This window comes from Mobula birostris, chromosome 9 (genome assembly GCF_030028105.1).
Source record: "Mobula birostris isolate sMobBir1 chromosome 9, sMobBir1.hap1, whole genome shotgun sequence".
NCBI lineage: Eukaryota > Metazoa > Chordata > Chondrichthyes > Myliobatiformes > Myliobatidae > Mobula > Mobula birostris.
This window is the reverse complement of record NC_092378.1, coordinates 45,130,764-45,157,025: the sequence shown is the minus strand read 5'-3', so window position 1 is coordinate 45,157,025 and position 26,262 is coordinate 45,130,764. Positions and strand designations below refer to the sequence as shown.

The following is a 26,262-nucleotide window of genomic DNA, read 5'->3' as shown; positions in this document are numbered from 1 at the left end:
GGGCAAGGAGGTAACATAAGAGAGGGACAAGGGGACGGGAAGTGGTGAAGGGGGCATTACCAGAAGTCTGAAAAATCGACATTCATGCCATCAGGTTGGCAGCTACCCAAACAGAATATAAGGTGTTGTTCCTTCAACCTTAAGTGTGGCCTTATCCCGACAGTATGCCAGAGGCCATGGATGGACATATCGGAATGGGAATAGGAAGTGGAATTAAAGTGCGTGGCCGCTGGGAGATCCTATGGAGCATAGATGCTTGGGGAAGTAGTCTTCCAATCTACGTCAGGTTTCACCAATATACAAGAGGCCACACCAGGAGCACCGAACACGGTATCTGAACCCAGCAACTCACAGGTGAAGTTTTGCCTAACCTGGAAGGATTGTTTGGGGCCCTGAATGGTAGTGAGGATGTAGCACTTGTTCCGCTTGCAAGGATAAGTGCCAGGAGGGAGATCAGTGGGGAAGGATGAATGGACAAGGGAGTCGTGTAGGGGGAGATCTCTGTGGAAAGCAGAAAGTGGGGTGGGAGGGAAAGATGTGTTGATGGTGGGATCCAGTTGGAGGTGGCAGAACTTTTGGAGAATTATGTGCTGGACATGGAGGGTGGTGGGGTGGTAGTTGAGGATAAGAGAAACTCTATCCCTGGTAGGGTGATGGGAGGATAGGGTAAGAGCAGAAATGTGTGAGATGGAAGAGATGCGGTTAAGGGCAGCATTGATGGTGAAGGGAAGCCCCTTTCTTTGAAAAAGGATATCCCCTTTGTTCTAGAATGAAAAGCCTGAATAAACTTACAAGTAATATTCACTCGCCTTTTCCGACCCATTAGTAACATGTTGCATCAGATCATCAGATTAACAAAGGGATTAAAATTTTACTGGAAATTAAATTTTACATTATTGGAAAATCAGCATGGTGTAAGTACTTTGTTCATGGCATTTAACTTCAAATATATAAGTTTTTATTTATTATTTAAGTGTTCATTCACACGACATTTAAATCAGACCCTTCACTTTGGGTCCATAATTACCATCATTTGTAAGGAGCAACTTGGTTACTTCTCAAAGAGTTTTTGATCACTTAAGATGATGTAATCAGAGCTATTGCGAATGTTCCATTCTGTGTCAGAGTTAAAGTACAGCTCTGAGTGTGGGGGGAAAGGTGCATATCGTGCTGCTGCCCAGGAGCTTGGCATGACGGGTGTCAACTCTGGATCCTGTTTTCAGTGACCAATGTGCCTTCTGTACACACATCTTAAAATTCTGCTCAATGTATAAATTGGGAGGACATCTACATACACTGTACATTTAATCACCTTGTCAGTTTATATTTTTCTTTTCCTGTACAAATTTATGGAAATATGGATGAATTGTTTACTTATTCCGATGGACACAGTGCTAAAGATAGCCCACTAGATCAGAATGTAATAAAGGGCATGCAATCCAGATGAAGGATCTTGACACAAGACTTCATATGTCCATGTCCTTTCACAGACGCTGCCTGACTTACTGAGTTCCTTCATCAACTTGTTTCTCATTCTAGATTCCAGCATCTGCAGATTCATGTGTCAAATACTTAATCTCTAATCATTAAGGACAGGGCAAACAATTTCCTTTTTGATGACTTCATGAGGATCTCTGTTTTGTTGTTGCATCACTATTTCTGCTGCCTCTTCTGGATGTAATGAAGTCCTGTGGAGTACACACCTGCATCTGCATCAATGGGCTGAGGTGGAGATGGTTGAGAGCTTCATGTGTTCCTGGGGGGCGGGGGGGGGACGGTAAATATCACCAACAGTTGGCCCTAGTTCAGCCAAGGTGATGCTGTGGCCAAGATTGCACAGAGAAGGCTAAGGAAACTTGGCATGTCCCCAATGCCCTCTTACCAATCTTTACTGATGCATCACCAAAATCATCCTGTTGATGCATCATGGCCTGACTGCAGGGGATTATAGAGAGTTATGAATGCAGTCCAGTCTGTCACACAAACCAGTCTCCTCTCCATTAATCTAAGCTTGTTGCTGCCTCCTGAAAGTAGCTATCAATCTCGAGGATCCCTCTCTATCTAGTAATTGTGTCTTTTCCTTTTGCCCCTGGTCAGAAGAAACAAATGCTGAAGTGCATAAGCCACCAGATTTGAGGAGAGCTTCTTTCTTGAACAGACTTGCCCTATTCTAAAAGGTGAATGTTTGATCTCTTATTCTATTTCATTGTGACCGTATATCTATCTTCCTGCACTGGCTCTAACTGCAACACCATATTCTACATTCTGTCTTCCTTTTATTATCTTGATGTAATTATGAATGGCATGTTCTATTAAGGGTTATGGGGAGAAGGCAGGAGAACAGGGGAAAAAACAGCCGTGATTGAATGGCAGAGCAGACACTAAGATTAAACAGAATTAGGTGTAATAACACTGGTATAGCGTGAAATTTGTTAACTTTGCAGCAGCAGTACAATATATAGTACAAAAGTAGAAAAACACTGAATCACTGTAAGTATATATCTATATTAAATAGTTAAATTAAGATAAGTAGTGCAAAAATGGAAATTTTAAAAAAAGTAGTGAGGTAGTGTTCATGGGTTCAATGTCTGTTTAGAAATTGAACAGCAGAGGGGAAGAAGCTGTTCCTGTATCCTGTGTGCCTTCAACCTTCAGTACCTCCTTCCTGACGGTAAAATTGAGAAGTGAGCATGTCCTGGGTGATAGGGGTCCTTAATAACGGATGCCGCCTTTCTGAGGCATCGCTCCTTGAAAATGTCCTGGATACTACGGAGGCTAGTACCCATGATGGAGCTGACTAATTTTATAACTCTGCAGCTTACTTCAATCCTGTGCAGTTGCCCCCCCCCCCCCCCATAAGATCTTAAGGTTAGCTTTATTTGTCACTGGTATATCCAAACATACAGTGAAATGAGCCATTTGTGTCAAATCAAATCAGTAAGGTCACCCTCTCCCATCCATTGCTGTGAATGGCCTAATCCTCTGCTATACCTTATGGTATTAACTGTTTGTATGACATGCAACAGTAAATCTTTTTGCTGTCACTTGGAATGTGTGACAATAATATAGTAATACCACTAACATTACAGTTAACTTCTTTTGTTAGCTTGCTGTTCCCAAAATCCCCAGTGTCAGTCAACTCAGCTGCAGGCAAAAAAATTCTCCAAAACCAAATGGACTTGTGGTCTACAACACCATCTTCACTGAAATAAAATGCTGAGCAACTTCACAATTGAAATAAAGGGAATTGCTAGAAATAGTTGGCATTAGTCCGTGAGCCAGTAGGGTTGGTCGGTACCATCTGAGGGGAATAATGCTCATAGTGATTTTTGGCAAGGTAAACATCTCTAGAGGTAGAAAATATGTGATAGCATTGCACCAGTGGTAGCAGTATAGCAGAAAATGTTACCCCTGCCCCCCAAAAGGTGAAAACCCTCATTTGGAGAGATTTCTGGAGTTTTATCAATGTCATGATATTTTCCATATTGTTGTATCAAATCAAAACAATCTTAAGCTTTTGTCATCACGTATAGGATTACAGTACAATAATTCAAATGTGGGGTTCCACACGGCCATAACCTAGGCCCCATTTGGTTGTAAAATGAATATATTTAATCAAAGACTGCTTTCCATACTTTGTTTTCCATACTTTCATAACCTATTAATAATCATAATAATTTTCCAAGTCTTCCACATCTTCATCTGAACTTTCCACACTCTGAGGTGGATGCCTGGTTCTCACAGTATGCCAGTCTGCATGTCAGTACACCTGAGGCCATTTTCAACACACATACATCTTTGGAGTGAACATTTTTTTGGACAGTTACAGGCCAGTAGATCCAGGACAGCATCGGATGCTGGCTGGCCTTCTATCCAATGCACCACCAACTGTCAGCTTCCTCTTCTCTCTCCATCTTCCATCCTCTGCCAACAGGGCTTGGCACTTGTGGGTCCTTCTCCAAACATCATCTCCATATACCAGCCTGGTAGTTGGCTGGCTGTGCATGTTTTGTTAAGCAGTCCCTGCATGGTGGGAGTTTATGACTTTAGATTTCACCTTTTTTGGCACAGAAATGGTGATACCTGAGCTCATTGACCTTGGTGGCTGATGCTGAGTTTCCCTGTTGCTGGTCAGAAGTTTTAAGGCACTTGTCTTCCCTTTGCCTGCAAAAGCGCTTACAGTGTCACATCCTGTAGATGAGAGCCTTGCAAGCCTCTATGCCAACAGTGGCAGCAACCTTCCTGATGTCTACAAGGCTCGTACGGGTTCTAGTGCCACACTTCTGGAACAATGGGGCCTCAATCTTGTCACAAAATGCTAAAGGCATGATAAAGACATCTGTGTCTTCTGAGCAGATCACTATAGATTGGTATCCCTCTCTTGTGGCATGGGCAGCATGGAGAAGTAGGCGGCCATCTGCTGCTTCTTGTTGACACTGAAGAGTTGACACCTCCTCACTGTCTTGAGATGTGATTCTGTAACATTTGTTATTCACAGTTGCATACAGAATCTTCTCCTGTAGCTTTGCTCTGCACTCTGCCTTCCACCATTCATGGACTATGAAGCTAATGAGACTATTTTTGTTACTGACTTCAGGAAGCTCCTCCACTGCCTCACCGTTTGTGTGCCTGTGATACCTTGCAATTCATGACCTGTCTCTTCACCCCATAGAGATCTTTCACTATTCTTGATAGAGTTCTCCTTGTATGAATTGAACACAACATCTGTTCTGCTCCTCTGACTGCCTTCCCTCAGTCATACCCAGAATTGATGTGGCAACATCTCTGAAAGTAACTTGATCACCTTTCACTCTTTGGACCAAGTTCATTCCATCAACCACTGTAGCAGAGTTTCCTGGGAGTTGCTCTTCTACTGCTACATGTTTCTGCAAGGTTGTGGCTAAAGTAGCTTTATTTGTCTTTCTCAGCAATTCTTCTGGTGTGGACAGGGCCTAGGGCAATGATGGAAGGGGATGAGAAAGGATATCCTCCATACGTAGACTGCGCCCTTGTGCAATCACTATGATGCGTCCAAACAAAGACGTGTCTGCTTTCAAGATGATCACCCTCCCATTTGATTTCACTTCTCTCTTCTTACACATACCACTGAATGTTTTCAGCTTGTTAGTTTTCATTGGTCATGGAATTTCTTTGCTGGTGGGTCTTCCTCTAGTCTGTCATCCTTGAAGGTTGCATAGCATTGCTCACCAATCTCATATGCCTTCATCAGGTCAGAGGCAATGTCCTTGGGGGCTGTCTTTGCCGTAGAGATGCTAATGAGGTCCTGCTTCTCTGCAAATGGGTTGACCCATTCATGTATGAGGCTAACCTCTGCTGAAACTGCTTCCTCATCTTTCTGAATTCTTGGCCGCTGTAGCTCTGCATGACAAAGCTCTGATTTGTTGCCTTGCACCATCTCCCTTAACTGTCCCAGGAATGCACTGCAGTGCTCAGCTGTTATGTAGTAACGCTTGATAGCTCCAGCATTCAGGCTGAACCGCGATGTGCCTCCAGGAGTCTGTGTGTCTTTGTTCACTGTGGCTTCAATAGCCTGGTTCACAGGGATCTGCCCAAAGGGGTTGTTACTTGACAGCTGCACTGAGAATTGGCCTGTCTTGAAGGCCTCATACACAGAAGGATTCTCCTCTGGGAGGTTCATCATCTGAGCAAAATAAGGGGACAGATACCTAGCATAATTCGTCTTATCATAGGGAAAGCACCATAGGATCATGGTTCATATAGCATGGCGGTTTCCATGCGAACTACCACAGTTGCAATGCTATACCTTGCCAAAATTCACTAAAAGAATTATTCCCCCTAGATGGTACCAGTGGGTCAAATTTGGGGTCCTAGCTCACGGACTACATGCTAGGCATTATGTGTAAATAAGGAGCAATGTTATATTTTCAGAATGGGTCCTTCTCTCTCTGAAGATGCTGTATGACCTGTGGAGTGTTTCCATTTTCTGTTTGATTGAATCAATCAGTAAATCCTGATTGGATGGCCAGTAAATCCTGATCAAGTTGTGCTGTGGCCTCCATCAGTCATACTTTCCTTAATCTTTAGTAATTACAGTGGTTTTAGCTTTATTTGTGCTTTTTTTTTTTCCAGAGCAGGGAATTGGAGGTAGAGTTGCAAGCAGAGCAGTGTTTGGTGAAGGCATTGACTATCATCAAAACATCAGCTGTAACAGTTTGCAATAAAGTCATAGAGTTAAGGAGCAACTCAGCCCAACCATGCCAACCAGAGTGCCCACACTGCTCATCCCAATTTCCTGAAATTGACCCATATCCTTCTAAGTGCTGCCCTATCTAATTGCTTCTTAAACGATAATATTGTACCTACTTCAGCTTCTTCCTCTGGTAACTCATATCATATTCTTAACATCCTCTGTGTGGAAAAGTTACCCCTCAAGTTTTTAAAAATCCTTCCCCACTCTAAACCTTAGCTCACTGGTTTTGGACTCCTCTGTCTTGTAAAAAGGGGTTGTTGTTGGGTGCCGTCAAGTCGCCGTCAACTCATGGTGACCCTGTGCATAGTGTAGTTGTGCATAGGGTTTTTTGTGGCAAGATACAGAACGTTGGGACCCAGCTGAATTTGAACTCCGTTCCATCCAACTCAAAGTCCAGTGCTGATGCCATTACTTCACTGGCCATAATTTAATGTCAAAGTCGAAGTCTGTCCTGAGCCTTTGTGGCCCATCAGGCCGGTGCTTATGCCGGTTTCTGTGGCGTGAAGTGACTGAGAGTACGAGACTCCCCCCACCCCCCCTCCCCACCCCTACCCCGGATAGGACGCCAGTCTATCTCGAGGTTAACCCCCAGCATTTGCCGGTACCCATTTTAAGCTGGGTGGACTGGAGCAATGTGTGGTTAAGATAATTTAATGTAATCCTCCATTAATCCACTACACACTACATTTGGGACTCTGATGCCTGATGAGCAGAACTTATGGACTCTGAGATGTTATTCTTGATTATTGCTCCAACATAGTCTTAATTCATTATTTTTATGATGTTGTGCAATAGAGTAATAAAGTTTCTAGTGAAAACAGTAACTTTTTAAAGGGACTGGGGGAAACAGCGCCCTAGTAGTTTTCAGGGGAGCTTGGGGAATGGATCCATGTCATCTCAATGAAATGTGGAAAGTAAGGCATGGTGAGTTTAAAGGAAGCATGAGTTCTGAAACTCTTGTGAGTGGGAGAAAGGAAGGAAGAGATCAGCACCCGCTGAGCCAGATACCAAACCATCGGGATAGAACAAGGATTAATAGAACAAAGTCATATTGAAGCAGATAGTGATAGAGGTCTGCTAAACAAAGGGAGGTGGAAGCAAAAAGATCTAAGGTGGTGCTGCCTTGTGGTGGAGCTCATTTTATCCTACATAGATAAGGAAAATTACATTCAAATTTCTAGATAAGACTCAACCATTGAGAAAGCTCCTATTCAGAAAATGCAGATTCCAGTTCTAGAAGGTCTCCTGCAAATAACCAAGACCTTCCTGAACTTTCTAGAATGATACAAATACAATAAAACCATAGACCATATGACATAGGAGCAGAATTAGGCCATCTGGCCCATCGAATCTGTTCTGCCATTCAGTCATGGCTGATCCTTTTTTTTTTCTATCTCCTCCTCAACCCAGTTCCTGGCCTTCTCCCATAACCTTTGTTACCATGTCCAATCAAGAACCTATCAATCTCTGTCTTAAATACGCCCAGCGACCTAACCTCCACAGCTGCATGTGGCAACAAATTGCATAAATTCACCCTCCTTTGGTGAAAGAAATTTCTCCGCATTTCTGTTTTGAAAGGGTGCCTGTCTATCCTGAGATAATTAATTGTTAAACTGAAAAGAAAATATCAATTAAACAGTCTATTCCAACAGTTGTGAAGTGAACGGGGATGTCAGCACAGATGATTTGAGGATACTTTTGAGTAGTTCATACTTAGCATGGATGTGATGGGTGGAGACACCTATATCAAATACTGCCTGAGTTTGGTGCCAGTGAGTGAATGTTTGATGGAATTTCACATGGAGCAAAACAAAGGGAATAAAATGGGGAAAATGAGAGGAGCAGTTCTGTTTCATTGTCTGGGATTGTGTGAGGACTTCAGTTATGCACAGAAAATGTTATTTCACAATCCTTCCCTCTCAAGGAGAGAAATATCAGTGCTAAAATAAGGAGTAGATTTTTCCATGGTAGAGGCAAAATTGACATTTCAGATCAAGAAGACTTGACGTGTGAAACTTTATCTCTATTTTTTCTCTGTCCACTGATGCTACTAACCTGATGACTGTTTCCAGCATTTTGTGTTTTTATTTCAGACTTGTAGCATCTGCAGTTGTTTTTGATTTATCCAGTGTTGCCATCCAGCCCTACATTGCCTGACTCTCGAGGTGCTGAGCTTCATTCAGTTACAACTTGAAATCACGTTAATTCCTTTTCTTGTTGCTGCCGTTTTCATTTGTTCACATAAAGGCTTTCAGTGTCTTCTGTTCTGGCGCAGATGGGTTTGGGTTTTCAACATGACTTCCTCCTCATGGGTGAATGGGCAATGGTCACAAGAGCGTACAGACTTCAGGTCAGCGAGCATGCGTGGGATTTGACATATAATTAGTCACTTTATCTCTGTGGAGGTGACAGAATTGTCAATGGGGTTGGCAGAATCTGCTGCAGACAAGAGCTGCAGTCACAGCTGGTTGAAATGAAGGGGAAACTGTCAGGGATTTGTGGAGGGGTGGCTCCAGTGCCCATTTCACCACTTGAAAATAATGCTTTGCAAAATTTGTTCCCTGCTGTATTAACATTCACAACCAACCTATCAAACACATAGTTGATAAGATAAAGCATAACACGTTTTAAAGGAGGGAATACTCCTAACACTGTAACCCACTGTGTTATTTTATGTTGCCTTTGGTCATTGTACTTGTGTCAAAAATACCGAGGATCTTACTATCATCTTACAGCTTATTAATAAATTTATTATGCTAGTGTAAGGAAGTAAGATTTATAAATTCTGCTTTGATTTATTGTTTCTGAGTGAATGTATCCCAGCTTCCTTTCCAGCTCTGAGCATTGTGGTGGCTGCACATATTCAGCTAAGCTTGTGTGTCATTGATGCTGGTGATGTCTAATTGCTTTCGAAAGGGAAGTCATTGCCAGTGGTAACCCTATCAGATTGTCACTGTCATGTCTCCACACCTAAGGCAGTATTTAATTAACAGTTGTCAGATTAGCCAGATCGAGATGTTGCTGAGCTCCAGATTAATCACAAGATGAATCTTTTCCTCTGACTCTGTCCTCGAATTCTGGATAGACTGTGGATTTATTGATTGAGTTAAAATTGCTATTGTGCTGAGTTATCACTGGTGTATAAATGAATGCCAGTGGAGTCGAGCTGTAATTAAGCAGTCAATAGCATCTAGAGTAAAACAGCCCTGCTGATTAGTGAGGGATGCAGTCATCTCAGTGTTTATCCAGAGTGAGCTTATATTGCAGTTTTACCACCCCAGAGTAGTGGTTGTAAGGGTGCAAATATCCCTTGATTTATAAATGTCTAAGAATTTACCTTGATTTATTGTTTATTACTGTAAAAGAATTTAGTCGCAAATTTACTTTGAAGACTTTACTCATTTAACAAACAGGAATAAAGACACAGACCTTGGTATAAGGTTGACTCTTTAATATGTGTTCACAGTGAGCCGTTGTCTTACCACTCCGTCAATGTCAGGTTACATCTTAAATTGATAAAATAAATTTTGGGCAATAGCCAACTGCGAAACATACTTGGTCAGCAGTTTTAAGAAGCACTTGTCAGGTATCAGCAAGTCTACAAATGTTCCCGCGTGACACACCAAATTAGAATTACACATATACAGTCAGTTCTTCTATTAACTAGACAATCCTGGACAAAGGTTAACAATACCTGATCACTGGCATGACGTATTGCTAGCTATTGTTAGCTTGCACAAGCAAGGCAGCGTCTGCATCTTATCCTGTTATCCTCATGCCCCAAGTCTTGAGCAATATTTAGTCAAGCTAATTTTTCTTCCACAGTGAAGGAGTTGCATTCCTGGAGAAAGTCTGGTTCAGTGAAATTTCTTAAATTGAATTGGTATTTCCTATTAGTTGTGATCTTTAATCTTAGCTATGTTCCAGAGCTCGAGAATTTTGGTCAAAGGAACCTAAGCACTCAAAATTGCACTGATCCAAGCCTTAGATGTGATAAAGCAGTATTTTGTTGGTAGTTAACTGTTAGATAATAAAGGCATATAGAATGTACCATTTTGTGCTCACCATTTGAAACATATACGACCCTGAAGGGTTCTAGTAGGCTAGACCATCTGATAGGAGAATCTAGAAGTAGAATTCACTGTTTCATAGTAAGGGGTCGCACATATTAGACAGATAAAAGGTGATTTTTTTTTCCTCTATCCAGGGTTGCAAGCTTTTAAAACTCTTCCTTTGGGGCTGGTAGAAGCAGAGTCTTCTTTGAGGCAGATTCTTAATGTTGGTGAAAAGTTGGTAGGCAGGAATGCAGAGTTGAGGTAGTAATTACATCAGCAATGACATATTTCACCACAAATCAGTAGCAATCCGAGGGAGCTAAGTGATTTGCTCCTTCTCCTAGTTTGTGATAACTTCACTTGTTGAGCTGCTGATGGAGTGAGAGGCAGTTGTTGGATGAAGGGTGGGTCTAGACCTGAGTTCTGTTGAGGACGGCACATTGAAGCTGAGGGTTCTTTCAGTGACTATCCTGGGTGGTGAATGGAGGATTAAGGTTTCAGAAAGGTAACAGTGGGACATCTGGACAGCTGTCCTCGTCATCTCATAGAGCTCCTTATAGCAAAGCGCAGCATTTTCCATCATGGGACAACATCTCCTGTTGCACTCCATGCTGGAATTGTTTTCTTGGAAGATGGACTATGCTTTCTCAAAGTGGTAGAATGGCTCTGGAAATCTGTCCATAGTGACTTGTTCTCATTGCGCAGTGGTCCCCAACCACTGGGCCGCAAAGCTTGTGCTACTGGGCCGCAAGGAAGCAATATGATTTGGTGATATGAGTCAGCTGCACCTTTCCTCATTCTCTGTCACGCACTGTTGAACTTGAACGCATGCGCGGTCATTACGCACGCGTCATTCATGTCAGCGCGGGAAGAAGATCAACTCCTCGAGCTTGCAAATGACGGTGGGCTGAAAAGTATGTTTGACATAACATCTCTGCTGGTATTCTGGATCAAAGTCAAGGCTAAATATCCTGAGATTGCCACGAAAGCACTGAAAATGTTGCTTCCATTTCCAACATATCTCTGCGAAGTGGGGTTTTCTGCAATGAATGCAACGAAAACTAAATTGCAGAATTGACTGGACATAAGGAACCCCGTTCAAGTGTTGCTGTCTCCCATCACCCCTCAATAGGACCGTCTTGTTGCAGGGAAACAAGCCCAGGGCTCCCACTGATTCAGCAATATTGGTGTGTTGCAGTGATTTTATATGTTCATACAGGGAAAATATGCGCTGTGTGTTTAATATCCAAACGTTACTTAAAATGTTATGATGCTATTGACTTATAAATGACTTATCACTATATTTATGCAAAGAAAATATGCACTGTGTATTTAATATTAAATTCGTTAGATAAACCGTTTTAGAAATTAAATTGAGTGCATTAGCCACTTATAAGTAACTTATAGTTGACTTATCACCTAGATTCCTGTCATGATTAACACCCCCTTCCCAGGGTTGCCAACTGTCCCATATTAGCCGGGACGTCCCGTATATTGGGCTACATTGGTTTGTCCCATACTGGACCGCCCTTGTCCCGTACTTCCCCCGCTAAGGTAGAGCGTTCCTATGAAACCTTTCATACCGAAATGGTGTAAAGTGAAGAAGCAATTACCATTAATTTATATAGGAAAAATTTTTGAGTGTTCCCAGACCCAAAAAATAACCTACCAAATCATACCAAAACACATAAAACCTAAAATAACACTAACATATAGTAAAAGCAGGAATGATATGATAAATACACAGCCTATATAAAGTAGAAATAATGTATGTACAGTGTAGTTTCACTGAACAGAATCGCCAAAAACGATTTGTAGAAAAAAATCGGCATGTACACGCATGCGCACACAGTTGCCCGCGCAAGGCTTCATGGTCATGGTAGTCTTTCTCGGCGTAAACACAACGTATTTGACTGCTACTTTTGTCCGTTGGCAACCCTAACCCCCAACCCCCGGTTGGCCGGTCCGCAAGAATATTGTCAATAATAAACCGGTCCGCAGTGCAAAAAAGGTTGGGGAGCCCTGTCGTAGCAGAATGCTGCATTGGTGGTTTCTTGCTGATCCTGTGATCTTTGTTTTCAGCTCCATTAGATTTGTGACCTCTTGGCCAACAATTCCAGGAACTGTTCCATGACAGCCTGGACCACTAGTTATCATCATTTGTCTCTGAGCCAATATCTTAGAGTCATAGAGCACTACAGCACAGAAAGAAACCCCTCGGCATATACAGTCTGTGCCAAACTATAATGCTGCTTAGTCCCATTGACCAGTACCTGGACCATAGCTCACTATCCCCTCCAATCCAAAGTTCAAGATAAATTTATTATCAAAGTACATATATGTCACCATATACAACCCTGAGATTCATTTTCTTTTGGGCATACTCAGTAAATCCAATAACTTTAATAGAATCAATGAAAGACCACACCAACAGGGCGGACAACCAGTGTGCAAAAGACAATGATGTGTGCAAATACAAAATGAAAGAAAAAAATATATAATAATAATAATAAATAAATGTGTTGGCATGTGGCCAAGTGGTTAGGCATCCATCTAGTGATTTGAAGGTGGCTAGTTCGAGCCTTGGCTGAGGCAGCGTGTGTGTCCTTAAGCAAGGCAATTAACCACACGTTGCTCTGCAACGACACTGGTGCCAAGTTGTATGGGTCCTAATGCCCTTCCTTTGGACAACATCGGTGGCGTGGAGAGGGGAGACTTGCAGCATGGGCAACTGCTGGTCTTCCATACAACCTTGCCCAGGCCTGCACCCTGGAAGCCTTCCAAGGCGCAAATCAATGGTCTCATGAGACTAACGGTTGCCTATTTAAATAAATAAGCAATAAAATTGAGAACATGAGTTAGCGAGTCCATAGATTGTGGGAACAGTTCAATGATAGGGTAAGTGAAACTGAGAGAAGATATGTCCTCTGGCTCAGGAGTCTGATGGTTGAGGGACAATAGCTGTTCCTGAACCTGGTGGTCTGAATCCTGAGGCTCCTGTACCTTCTTCCTGATGAGTGAGAAGAAAGCCTGACCTGGGTCTTCTGATGGTAAATACTCCTTTCCTGCGACATCACTCTGTCTAGCTGTGGTGAATGGCGGGCAGGGCTTTATCTGTGATGGACTGGTCTGTAACAACTACTTTTTGTGGGATGTTCCATTCAAGGGCATTGGTGTTTCCATACCAGGCTGTGATGCAGCCAGTCAATATACTCTTCACCATACATCTATAGAAGTTATTCAAGGTTGTAAATTTCATGCTGGATCTTCGCAAACTCCTAATGGAGTAGAGGCACTGCCATGCTTTCTCCGTAATTGCACTTATGTGCTGGACCTAAGACAGATTATCTGAAATGATAACACCAAGGAATTTAAAGTTGCTGACCCTCTCCATCTCTGATCCTCCAATGAGTGGCTCATGGACTTCCAGTTTCCTCTTCCTGAAGTCAATAATAATCTCTTTGGTCTTGCTGTCTCCAAGTGAGTTTGGTGAGGTTTCGAGCTGAGTATGCGGCTTGGAGGCCAAGAAGCCTTGAAACAGGGCGTGAGCCCATGACTGACTCAATTTCTCTCTGATTTTGCCAATTAAAGCATTGAGCAAGACTGAAATGATCATGGATGAGAGAGGAAGGCGAGCCAGTGTTCAGCGCCTTCTGCCTGTGATCAGTCTCTCTCTCCCTTTTGCTCATTGCTGCTGGAGGAAAGTGCCTGTGTTTGACAGGTCTCTCTCTCTCTCACTCCCTCGCACTCGACGCTGCCGGAGTCCTGGGTCTTGGGCAAGGTTTAATCAACACAGTTTGTGGATTGGCCTCTGTAGTTCACGTTATGATATGTTCCTGAGGTTTCTGGTTACTCTTTTTGTATTGCTATTTCATGCGATTTTGATTGGGGCGGACCTGGTCTGTGGCCTGCAGTCAATCATACAGTGCTAAGTTGAACTGGACTAAACTAAACTGAATATTCTTTGACTGTTTCAATGACTTTGTGGTTTGATTTTCTTTATATTCTGTGTTTTTCACTTGTTTCTTGCCATTTGTGCGATTTGTTTTTTGTGCATGGGGTGCTTGATGTCTCCTTTGAACGGATTGCATGGTGTTTCTTTGTTTCATGGCCGTCTGTGGAGAGATGAAACTCAGGGTTGTATGCTGTATACATAGTTTGATAAGAAATATACCTTGACTCTTTGGATCTTTGAATCTCACATTGAGAGGTTCTGTGTACAAAGCTTCTCTTAAAATTTTGAAATCGAACTTCATGTTTCTTTTAGATATTTCACCTTTCACCTGTAACTCATGACGTCTATCAAGGCGGATCGACCCAATGCAAGAGCGCAAATATCACGAACACAATGAAACAAAAAATACTTTTATCAAACTTTACTCCTCATTCATAGCATGCTATGGGGAAAGTTACAGACCGATCTCCCAAAGAGCCAGTCAGGACACTACCCTCCCCCGAATCACAATTCTTTACAATTTATGACATTGATCGTCACGTACACAGGAAATCTTACAATTACGCGAGTTAAGACAGTTTTAGAATAGTTTCAATCGCATGTTAATATTTTCGATCATATGCTAATATACTATTAGATGTAAAATCATCATTGGTTAATTATAATTATTTTCTGCCAAAGCTAGCCTGGATACAACATCAGTTCCTTATTTTGACACCTTCCCCTTTCTCTCGAATGTTCTGGCCCCTACGCTATCCTTCCCATATTTAGTTGTACCTGGAGATGTTCTAGCATTTTCAGAGAATAATATCTAGTACGTCACCTGTTGCTGGGTAGGGTTTCTTTCTGACTTGCCCAGCGACAGTAACATGAAGTACTCATAAGGTAATTGATCAGTAGCTAATCATTGTTCTTAGTCTATACCCATATTTACCTATCCCTCTACTGTATCGCGTCTAGTTCTAATCTTCTTGGAGATTTCTTCAGGTTCATAAAACCAGTAATGCACATATCCTGGCTATAATTTCCTCCATGTTCAATTCATTATTGAATGTGTTATGTCATTCAAATTAGCCTATGGCTGCCTTGATATTGTATTGCTTCCACAAATTTCCTGAATGGTGAGTTTATCATTGCTGTTCAACTCTGAAATGTATGCTAGAAGGTGATGTCCTCATCAAAGAAGTGTTGTAAGGGGCTAAAATACTATTTGGATAAAGTTACAAGAAATTTACAGTTTTGCAAATAACACCACCATAATGAGTCAAATTTTAAACTGATGAAATGAAATGTAGTTTCCCTCAATATTAGCAAAATGAGGGAGTTGTCATTGATTTCAGGAAGTGGGATGGAGTACAGTATCATTAGTGCTGAGATGGGATTGGTTGAGATCTTTAAGGTCCTTGACCTAAATACAAGCAACGGTTTGTCCTGGTCTAACCACATGGACCACCTACCTCTACTTCTGCAGAAGGCTCTATTTTGTATTTTGCTTTTCTTTTTATTGCCTTGGTGTAACTATGCATGGAATGCTCTGATTGGATGGCACACAAACAAAGGCCCTTCACTTGTGACAATAAAAAACCAATACCATTATTAACTCTCTCATATCCCCTTTTGCCAATCACCTGTCCAGCTCTTGGCTCCATCCCTCCCCCTCCTGTCTTCTCCTATCATTTTGGATCTCCCCCTCCCCCTCCAGCTTTCAAATCCCTTACTCACTCTTCCTTCAGTTAGTCCTGACGAAGGGTCTCGGCCTGAAACGTCATCTGCACCTCTTCCTACAGATGCTGCTTGGCCTGCTGCGTTCACCAGCAACTTTGATGTGTGTTGCTTGAATTTCCAGCATCTGCAGAATTCCTGTTGTTACCATTATTAACCTTGTTTTTGATGTTAACTGCACATCCAGGGCAATATGACAATTAGACAGCTGTCCAGATCCTTCCTTGCAGGGTTTCATTCAATGAGGGAGGAGTGAAACTGTGTAGTAGCATTTTGGAAAGGTAGTGCCATCACCCAGGCTTTCTTTGTTAACTAGATCATTGTCACACCACTATAAGGTTGGCTTTCGAGTATCCCGTTTGAACCATCGGATTCTCTAAGTGGTTAACTAAGAAAGACTGAACCCTAAAGACACTCTTGGGATTTCCTTCCTAGGAAAGAACAAGATAGTTGCTGGTTGCCTTGAAACCATGGAGTAGTCTTCTCATAGTCTTCTCATAGTGATCTTGCTATTGACTCAAAGCTTTCAACCACATTCTTTCCCATTCTCTCCATTATAATATCTCTTTGCTTCATAATTATGATGCACTTCCTGGGGTAACATTCTGCTCCAAGCAATATTGTTCTATGTCCAATAGCCAATGATGTCACTTGCAGCAGTCTGTTGAACTTCTGTGATCTGCATTGCAGCAGCAGAGAGTAGAATGTGGCGTGCCAAAGCCAAGATAGTCTGCAAGGATGTTGAGGGTGACCTTATCTTTGAGAATGGAGTGGACTAATTCCTGACATTGTCCAGCAATCAATGATTGATATCGAGGTATTTGTCAGACAGAAGCAAGTCTGACACATAATTGATTCTCAGTCAGATCTTTTTCAGTTTTCCAAGCCTTCACTTGACTTGCTTTCAAGGCTTTTAATTGAAGCATTGAAGAATAGGGCTGTCATGGGATTTGTTAATTTCCATCTATGCCCTAAAGTTATAGTTGAAAGATCTTACGACAGTTTTCTCGTGCTCTCTACTAATCAGCCGTGCATTGTTAACCCCAGTCATAATCCTGCAATATACTGAGTATTTATTTAGCTTCATCTGTTGCCAATCCGTCCCAAGTGGAATTTGTCTCTATGGATGCTGAAAGTGTTTTCTGTATTGTATTGGTATAAGCACACTGTAGATTGCTAATATATTTAGCATAAAATTTCTCAATTTTATATTTTTCTCTGTGACATTGTGATCTGATTCAACCAAAGAACACATGGAATAAAAAAAGCTGTTTTTGCATAAATCGGAGATTATTTTCTAACAGCATCTGAACTGTCAGTACTTTTCAACATTATTAAGTAAAACTGACACCACACTCTCCTATCTGCTCATGTATAGTTAAAACATAAAACCTATTCTATCATGGTCTGCTTCTTAGCTGCAGATTTAGCACTGAGTATGTGTTGACCTTTAGCTTTCTTTTATAAGCTGTCCTCATGTAAGCCCCACTGAAAATGTTAAATGTAAAGGAGTTTTTAATGATATCCTAAGCCATATAAACTGCCGAGCACACTCATTAGCCTTGAAAATTATTAACTTCATTCTGTGATACATTCCATGATTTTTTTTCAAAGATGTTTTCCCATGATATTTTTTATTAGAATCCAAATCTTTGCTGCCTTTCTATCAAAATGCCTACCTAATTGAAAAGTTATTCGCATTGAAATCTGAGGACATGCCCAAAGATATTTTTCATGAACAGCATGTTTTTAATTGCTAAGCAAATTTCACCTCCACCAACTTAAACTGTGCAACTTCCCATCTATGAGGGTTGTGGAGGTAAGAAAACTGGAAATGTTTAATGAGAAGGTAGATAGATAGAGCATTACAGTGCTAAACAGGCCATTCAACCCACAATGTTGTGCCACTCTTGATCAAAGTTCAAAGTTAATTTATTATCAAAGTACATATATATCACTATATACAACTTTGAGATTCATTTTTTGCAAGCATGCTCAATAAATCCATAATACATTAATAACTTCAATATAATCAATGAAAGACTGAACCAACTGGGCGTTCAACTAGTGTGCAAAAGACAACAGACTGTGCAAATACAAAAATAAATAAATAACTGAATAATAATAATAAATAAGCAATAAATGTCAAGAACATGAGAGGAAGGAGGGAGGAGGAGGAGGGAGGAAGAGGGAATGTCAACTCAGACCATGAGAGGCCTGCGTCGGGCATTTTCATGCCTTACAGGGCGCAGATTGGAAGTCTGTGTGGGGCGCCACTCCTCGCACAGACTAGAGCAATGTGTGATTAAGTGCCTTGCTCAAGGGCACAAACACACTGCCACAGCTGAGGTACGAACTAGCAACCTTGAAGTAACTAGACGAATGCCTTAACCACTTGGCCACGTGCCTAAGAACATGAGATGAGAACATAATTCCCTGAAAGTGGCGTAACAGGTAGACAGGGTTGTAAAGAAGGCTTTTGGCATCCTGGCATTCATAAATCAAAGTATTGAGTATAGGAGTTGGGATGTTATAGTGAGGTTGTATAAGACATTGGTGAGGTCAAATTTGGAATATTGTGTGCAGTTCTGGTCACCTAACTATAGGAACAATATCAGTAAGAGTGAAAGAGTGCAGAGAAGATTTACTAGGATATTGCCAGATCTTCAGGAGTTGAGTTACAGGGAAGGATTGAACAGGTTAGGACTTTATTCCTTGGAGCGTAGAAGAATGAGGGGGGATTTGATAGAGGTTTACAAAATTATGAGAGGTATAGACAGAGTAAATGCGAGTAAGCTCTTTTCACTTAGATTAGTTGAGATAAATACGAGAGAACATGGCTTTAGGGTGAAAGGGGAAAGGTTTAGGAGGAACATTAGGGGGTACTTCACTCAGAGAGTGGTGGGAGTGTGGAATGAGCTGCCATCTGATGTGGTAAATGCGGGCTCATTCTTAAGTTTTAAGAATAAATTGGATAGATACATGGATGGGAGAGATCTGGAGGGTTATGGACTAGGTGCAGGTCAATGGGACTAGCAGAATAAAATTTCGGCACAGACTAGAAGGGCCGAATGGCCTGTTTTCTGTGCTGTAGTGTTCTATGGTTTTACGAAGAGCCCCTGAAAGTTAGTCCAGAGGTTATGGGAACAGTTCAGTTTCGGGGTAAGTGAAGTTGAGTGAAATTATCCCCTTCGGTTCAAAAGCCTGATGGTTGATGGGCAATAACAGTTCCTGAATGTGGTGAGTCTGAAGGCTCCTGTACCTTCTCCCTGATGGCAGCAGTGAGAAGAGAGCATGACCTGGGTGGTGAGGGTCCTCGGTGATGGATGCTGCTTTCCCGCGACAATGCTCCGTGTAACTGTGCTCAGTGATGGGTGGGGTGGGGGGAGGTGTGGGTGGCTTTACCCACGATGGACTGGGCTATATCCACTGTTCAAGGACATTGGTATTTCCATACCAGGCTGTGACACAGCTAGCCAATAAACTCTCCACCAAGCTAATTTATACAAAATGGCCTCTTAAGCTCCACCACCAAAGTACGTTTATGTTTCTATGTTTCTACCTACTTCTGTTACTCTCCCTGGTAATCTATTCCAAACACTGACCACCTCTGCCTAAAAATTAATGACTTACTACTCACATTGCCTTTAAGCTTCTCCCCCTCTAATCTTAAAAGAATGGCCTGGTGTTTGACACTTCTACCCTGGGAAAAAATGGTCACCAATCTCCAACCATTAAACTACCCTTCCACCTGTGGGGAAGCCAGTTGTGAATCTAAACTTGTAATTCATTCTGGATCCCATATATCTTTAGCACAAGAGTAAGGAGTCTATATGTCCTCCCTGTTGAATGCATGGGTTTACTCTGGGTGCTTCCTTTTCTTCCCAAGGTCCAAAAACTTACTGGTTAGTAGGTTAATTAGTCATTGCAAATTTTCCTGTGCTTAGGCTGGAGTTAAAGTGGGAGTTGCTTGGTCTATTCTGTACTGTATTTCAATAAATAAATAAATAAACTTATCAGATGCTTTCCTCGGGTCCAGATAGGTAACACCCATTGCATTACCTTCATCCTTTGTCACCTCCTCAAAGAACTTTTTAACACATGACCTGTGCTATATAAAGCCTTGCTGACTGTCCCTAAGCAGACCATGCCTTTTAAATACACAAAAATCTTGTTCCTCAATATCCTCTTCAAAAGCTTCCCCACCACTGATGTGAGGCTTACTGACCTATAATTACCTGGATTATCCCTATTTCTTTTCTTGAACAAAGGCATAACATTGGCTACTCTTCGGCCCTGTGGGACTGCGTTTGTTGGCAGTGAGGATATGACGATCCTTAACCAAGCTCCTGCGATCTTCTCGCTGGCTGCTTTCAGTAATCAGGGATATATGCCATCAGGCTCTGGAGACTTATCCACCTCAATGCCTTTCAGAAGACCCAGCACTTCCTCCTCCTTAATGTCAAACTGTCCTAGCACATTAGCGCGCCTTACTCTGCTTTTAGTATCTTCAAAATCCTAAATGATAAATCCAATCTACTGTTGCCCCCTGGATCCCATGTGATTTATCCTTCATGATTTAGCCTGTCATGAGGGACCTTGTGAAGGACTTGCTGAAAGACTGTATAGAAAACATCCTCTGACCTTCCCTCATCCACCTTCTTAGTTACCTTCTTGAAGAACTGTAAGAGATTTGCCAGACATAGCTTTCTATGCACAAACCAGTACTAGCTGCCCTGAATCAGATCTCATCTCACTAAATGTTGATAGCTGCAAAGAGAGAATATAAATAATTCGGGCTTAAACTCTGACAGGTCATAGTTTAGAGAGCCCATGGCCTTTGGCAGTGGCTACAATGGGATAGTTAATATAATGTAGAGATGAATTTCTGTGAATGTGTTGACAGGTTGTAAAATGGGATTAAACTCAAGAGCAGTTGAGTGTTATGGGTGGGCCTTAGTGAGATTCTTAAGGGTGGCAAATCATAAATTCATGAGATTCTGCAGATGCTGGAAATCTTGAGCAAAACCCCCTGTCCCCACCTTCTTATTCTGGCTCCTGTACCCTCCTTTCCAGTCCTGAGCAGTCCAGTCCTTCCCAGTTTTTCGATCCGAAAAGTCAACTGTTCATTTCCCCTTCATAAATTCTACCTAACATGCTGATTGGCTCCAGCATTTTGTGTGTCTGTTAAGGGATGGACTTGATTGAGTGTGTTGGTGCACTGGGGGGGAGGTGAAAGTTCATGTATGATCATTGTTGGTTTCATTTAGTATGCTGTTGAGGTGAGGAGTAGAGTTCAATGGGAACATTAATGAAGGGATTATGATTTGGTGCAGTGAATAGCCTATTATTATCACAGCTTTAAGGTTCTGTGTGAACTTTTGAAAGCTGGTAAAATGGGCTGTGATGAATCCCATGTTCACTTTATCCTCTGTTATTTTTACAGGTAGACTAGTGAACTAACAACAGGACTAGCAGGAGAACGTCCCTTTGGAGATTAATGCCATCCATCTTGAACCAGAGATGAGAATGTGGTTCCTGTTCAGTCATTTTTTTGCATTGTCATTCATTTTCTGCTTGGCAGGTAAGTTGAACGTTGGGCATGATATTGACGTGAAGGGTTTTCTGCTGCTCCCCTTGGCATGATTTCAGATGCAAAGCACGTCAAGGTCAGGACTGAATTTTCATGAAAAAGTAATCCTTATACCCACAGCTTCTGTTGAGCCCTGGAATGATGAACAAATGATTGTGATTTTCAATGCCATTGATTGTTAGGTGAAGCAAAGAGAAAAGACTCAAGCCCTAATCCTCATTTGTCTGTCTGTTTGAACAGTTAAGTCCAATGAGCTCTTGTCTACTTCATGTGAGTTCTAATTTACATTCTTGCTAGAGCTCACGCGCTGCGATTAAAGTCTATTGGATAAATGTCTGTTCGGCAGCTTGAGTATCTGTCGTCTTTTAGACTTAACTCTATCAGGTATATCCTATTGGAATAATGAGCTATTATTAATTTCATTTAGATCATTTAAAAATAACTTAACATGCTGATGATCTCAGAGTGTCATCTTTCGATGAAAATTATAGTCATGCAAATGGCACTTTGTGTATGCATCGAAGATGCATCAACTCTCATAAAGCTCTGATGTCCTTCTTGGTGGTTTAACCTGCTGACATTTGAAAGGTTCTTGTGGTCTGTTGCTCCGTCCTAAGATGCCATCTTAATAACATTATAAAAATGTTTTCCAAATTAAAAGAATACTCCATTGTCTTGTAAATACACAGCTTTTCCTTTACACTGTGACTTGAGTGGATGGTAGTCCTGGACATGGAGTGGATAAGTGTTACGATAAAGAGGATTTTGATTTATTGTTCTCAGTTTATAAATACAGTAACATGCCAATTCCTTGGTGACAGAAGAAAAGCATTTTGATCTATCTGTATCAGCATGAAAAATGTAAAATCTTTGGTAACAACTTAGAGTTGGAAATGCCTGGTCTGACAGATCCTACTGAATATTGTCACTGTTCATCCACTGACAACATACAGGGTCTCAACGCAAGGAGTTCTTTAAATGAATCTGAACTTTATTGTACAATGCACAAGTGTCTCTTCATGGTAAGTGGAACATAATCTCCATGTAAAACAAAACCGTGTTTGTTGGCAGTAAAGCCCATCAGTGAGCTATTGATATATTTGAGAGACTTGATTAAACAAGTATTGTTTTCTGACTTCCCATGGTGGGTACTATCTTGTCGGAAAGCTATTGTTAGTTCAGTAAGTGCAAATACAACAAAACCAGAGGGCTTTCTCTTTGCAATTATAGTATTTCTGCATGGTTGCATTATTAGTGTAGAAGTATTATATACTGTATATATATATATATATATAGTGCTGTTATTCAGAGGTGTAAGAGAATGGGAATGTCACCACAATGACAAGAATGTGCTTTGTTTATCCAGACTTAAACAAGTCCAATAAGCCAAGGATCATTTCTTTAACCGCATGCGAGCAGATTCCCTGCAGCTTTCTGTTGAACATCATTTTCTCCTAGTAACTTCTTGGTGGTACATCAGCTCAATAGTGTCACTGCTTTTACTGGCTAGATTGTAATCTTTTTCATTCTCTTGAGTATTTGATCTCCACAGAGTGATGCACATTGAGAGGTGACGAGCTAGTACCTGAGAAAGTATAGGTTTGAAACTACAACTCAATAATCTTGTTAGAGACTTAAGTTTGATGTTCTAAGACGTAAATTGAAACAAAAGCAACCGTGAAAACGTCATACTGATTGATTCCTCATGAATTTAGGGTTTCAGTTTCTTCACGGGCTTTTACCTCAGTTAACATTGTTTTTTGAAAATCTTAATGAAATATACCCCTTGGCTGCCAGTGTAATCATAATTGCTGCAGAAGTGTTTCACAGTATTACGGAATATGAGTCTGTGGTCAATGAAAAACTGGCCTTTTTGATACTTTCTTGACATGCAATCACATTAAATTGTTGAGAGGGAGGGAATAGCTGTACTTCAGAAAAACATCTGTGTAACATTTAACATTAATGTTTTTGTTTGTGCATGTATTTGTTGAATTATGTTAATAAGCAAGCTGATAACCCTATTAACCATACAGTTAACACTGTATTTGAAATGAAATTTTAAGAAAGGAAATATTAATTTTAATATGAGAAGTGTATGTGATAAAACTTTCTTGAACTAACTCATAGTCAGGAGGCTTCTTTAGGAAAAATGTAAATTTGGCATGAATATGCGGGGAGAGGAAGGATATGGATGATGTACATGCTGAAGAGATTTAGTTTAACTTGACGTTGTGTTTGGCGTAGGTGACACAAGCTGAATTAGTTCCTATGCCACACTGTTCTATGTTGGTTAAAACTGGATGAGTTGGCATTTGATAACACTGACTTTTTCTATGAAAGTTTGCATGTACGTGCCCAGGGTTACACTACTAGTGTGAATGCCAGCAACTAAGTCTGTTTCTTATTAAATGAAGGCTATGCAGGATAACTAATCTGCTTTTTTTAATGAGTTTCCAGTAGTCCTGTGCAGATCAGACTCAATTGGCCAAATGGCCCAATTCTGCTTCATTTCCTTATGCTGTTATTCTACCATTTAGCTCCTGGGAGTCTATTATGGATGTCTAATACAGTTACATGGCATTAGAGACACAACTTTCACAAGAAAAAAATCAAGTTAACATAAATTATGCAAAATTATCTAAGCAAAACAACAATTAGAGCAAAATAAGTTCCATTATACTGCAAAACGGTCAAGATTTAATGTCTCTTCTGAAAATCCATATGATTAACAGTATAGGAGTCCTCTGGAGTACCAGTCTATAGATTTCTTGTACTCAGTACTCCTTGTTGGGGATTGTGCCCTGCTCAGAAAAAGAAAATAAAACCAATCGAATGGAAGTCATGGTCAGTGGCAGTCAGGGATATATTCTTCGCTCACAAAAGAAGATAGTTATGGTTGTTAGAGGGTGACCATCTGAAACTCCTGACCAATATTGCAAGAGTTTCTCTAAGACATGTCCAAGGATCAACTAAATTTGACTTTTCGATCAGTCGCCGACTCTTCATTGAAAGACCTGGAATGTGAATATTTGTGTTCAACTCCATTTGCAAACGTTCAGACAATGAAGTTGTCAATACTTGCATGCAGTAAGACCTTTTCAGGATACAGGCCTGAGTTCAGGTGGCAAGTAACACTTGGGTGGTCGGAACACTGGTTAGAGATCACTTCCTTCAAGAGTGTCTACCCACCACCCTCTGTTCAAGAAGACAATTCCCCACCATCTTCTCAAGAGCAGTTCAGGCTGGGCAGCAATGTTTAGCCTTGCCATTGAAGCTGACAACGATAGGAAGAGTAAAGAAAGCTTAAACCTACCATGTTCTGATATTGGGATGAAAATGTTATCACCTAAACCACAGCTGCTATTGGGCATCTGGCCAAATAGAGTTGCCTCAGTATATAACCTAACACCGGAAGAAAGGGTGGACAACATTACTCAGGCTTTTGTCTTTCGGCTGTAAAAGATGTGAAACTCTGTTGTAAGAAATCAAGCAGATGGCAGTTCTACATGGTGGTTCCTCTGCTGTGAATAATTAATCCTGCCTCTGATTTAATGGCTAAATCAATAATTTGAAGTTGCAGAAGATGGTGGACAATGTAAGGACACAAGCTAAGTAATTCTAATCAGTTTGATTTCTCCTTCATCGTGGTTTACACAGCAGTGTCACTACCTTGGTTGAAGAGAATCTACTATTCCATGTGGTATTTTCTCTTCTTTTTAACAGCACAAGATGAATGTCACAGTTTGCTCATTTGATGGCCTCAGATACGCATATTGTTCACTGGGGAGTGTTACCAAGGTCTGTGAATAATTAATAGTGGCATCTAGGGTTTCTGGAAGAAAAAGGAAGATGTGTGGAAATGACACCTGTGTTGTACAATCATGGTGATGGTGTCTGGTAATGTGGTTCAGTAGTTGGAGACACAAGAGACTGGAAATGCTGGAATTTGGAGGAACACATAGTGTGCAGATGCTGGAATTTAGACCAATAAGGAATCTGCTGGAGCAACTCAGCAAGTCAAGTAACCCCACAGATGCTGCACAACTTGTCGAGTTCCTCCACAGACTGTTTGCTGCCATTGGTCAGTAGTTAATGGGCTGCTCGTTAGTGCTATTGGTTTCAGGAATGAGTTGAAAGAGCGCTGCTGGTAAGTGGACATTGAGATTAATTGACCTGTCAATTATCCAACCAAGAGCAAGCAAGGAATGCATCAGTTAATAATTATGATTAAATCATCAGTATTGCTGCAATAGAGATTACATCTCATTCTCTGTGTGTGAAGATAGAGGTTCAACATTTTCATCTGTGAATCTCCAGAGGTGGCTAAGGACTTGTGCAAGTTCCTGCAACATGAGAGGAAAACTTATGCTGGAAGCATTAAAGGCATTTGCTGCCAGTTAGTTACCACATCTGCACCCTTAGTGGAACTGATCAAGCAGAGGATCTTAATACCTCCTTGTGCATTTGGATCCAGGATTTCCTCACTTGTAGACCCTAGCCTGTTTGGATTGAGAAAGGCATCTTCTCCACAATCTCCACCAGCACAGGAGCATTGCAGGGATGTGTACTTAGCCCCCTGCTCTGCTCGATTTGCACTGGTGACTGCGTGGCTACGTACAACTCCAACACCATATACAGGTTTGCTGATGACACTGGTGTTGTGGGCTGTATCAAAGGTGGTGATGAATCAGCATACAGGAGA

General features: G+C 41.3%; 1 protein-coding gene across 2 annotated transcripts in view; it reads left to right on the top strand.

Moving 5' to 3' along the window:
• Nucleotides 1-26,262, top strand: part of LOC140202725 (contactin-1-like) — a 525,313-nt gene that overhangs the window by 103,068 nt on the left and 395,983 nt on the right. Inside the window, exon 2 of one of the 2 annotated variants that reach the window (XM_072267960.1) lies at nt 21,415-21,548. In XM_072267960.1, coding sequence (XP_072124061.1) covers nt 21,488-21,548 — 61 coding nt within the window. In that variant the 5' untranslated portion in view covers nt 21,415-21,487. Of the gene's footprint in view, nt 1-21,410; nt 21,549-26,262 lie in introns of both variants that reach the window. The other variant, XM_072267961.1, reaches the window with a different exon arrangement.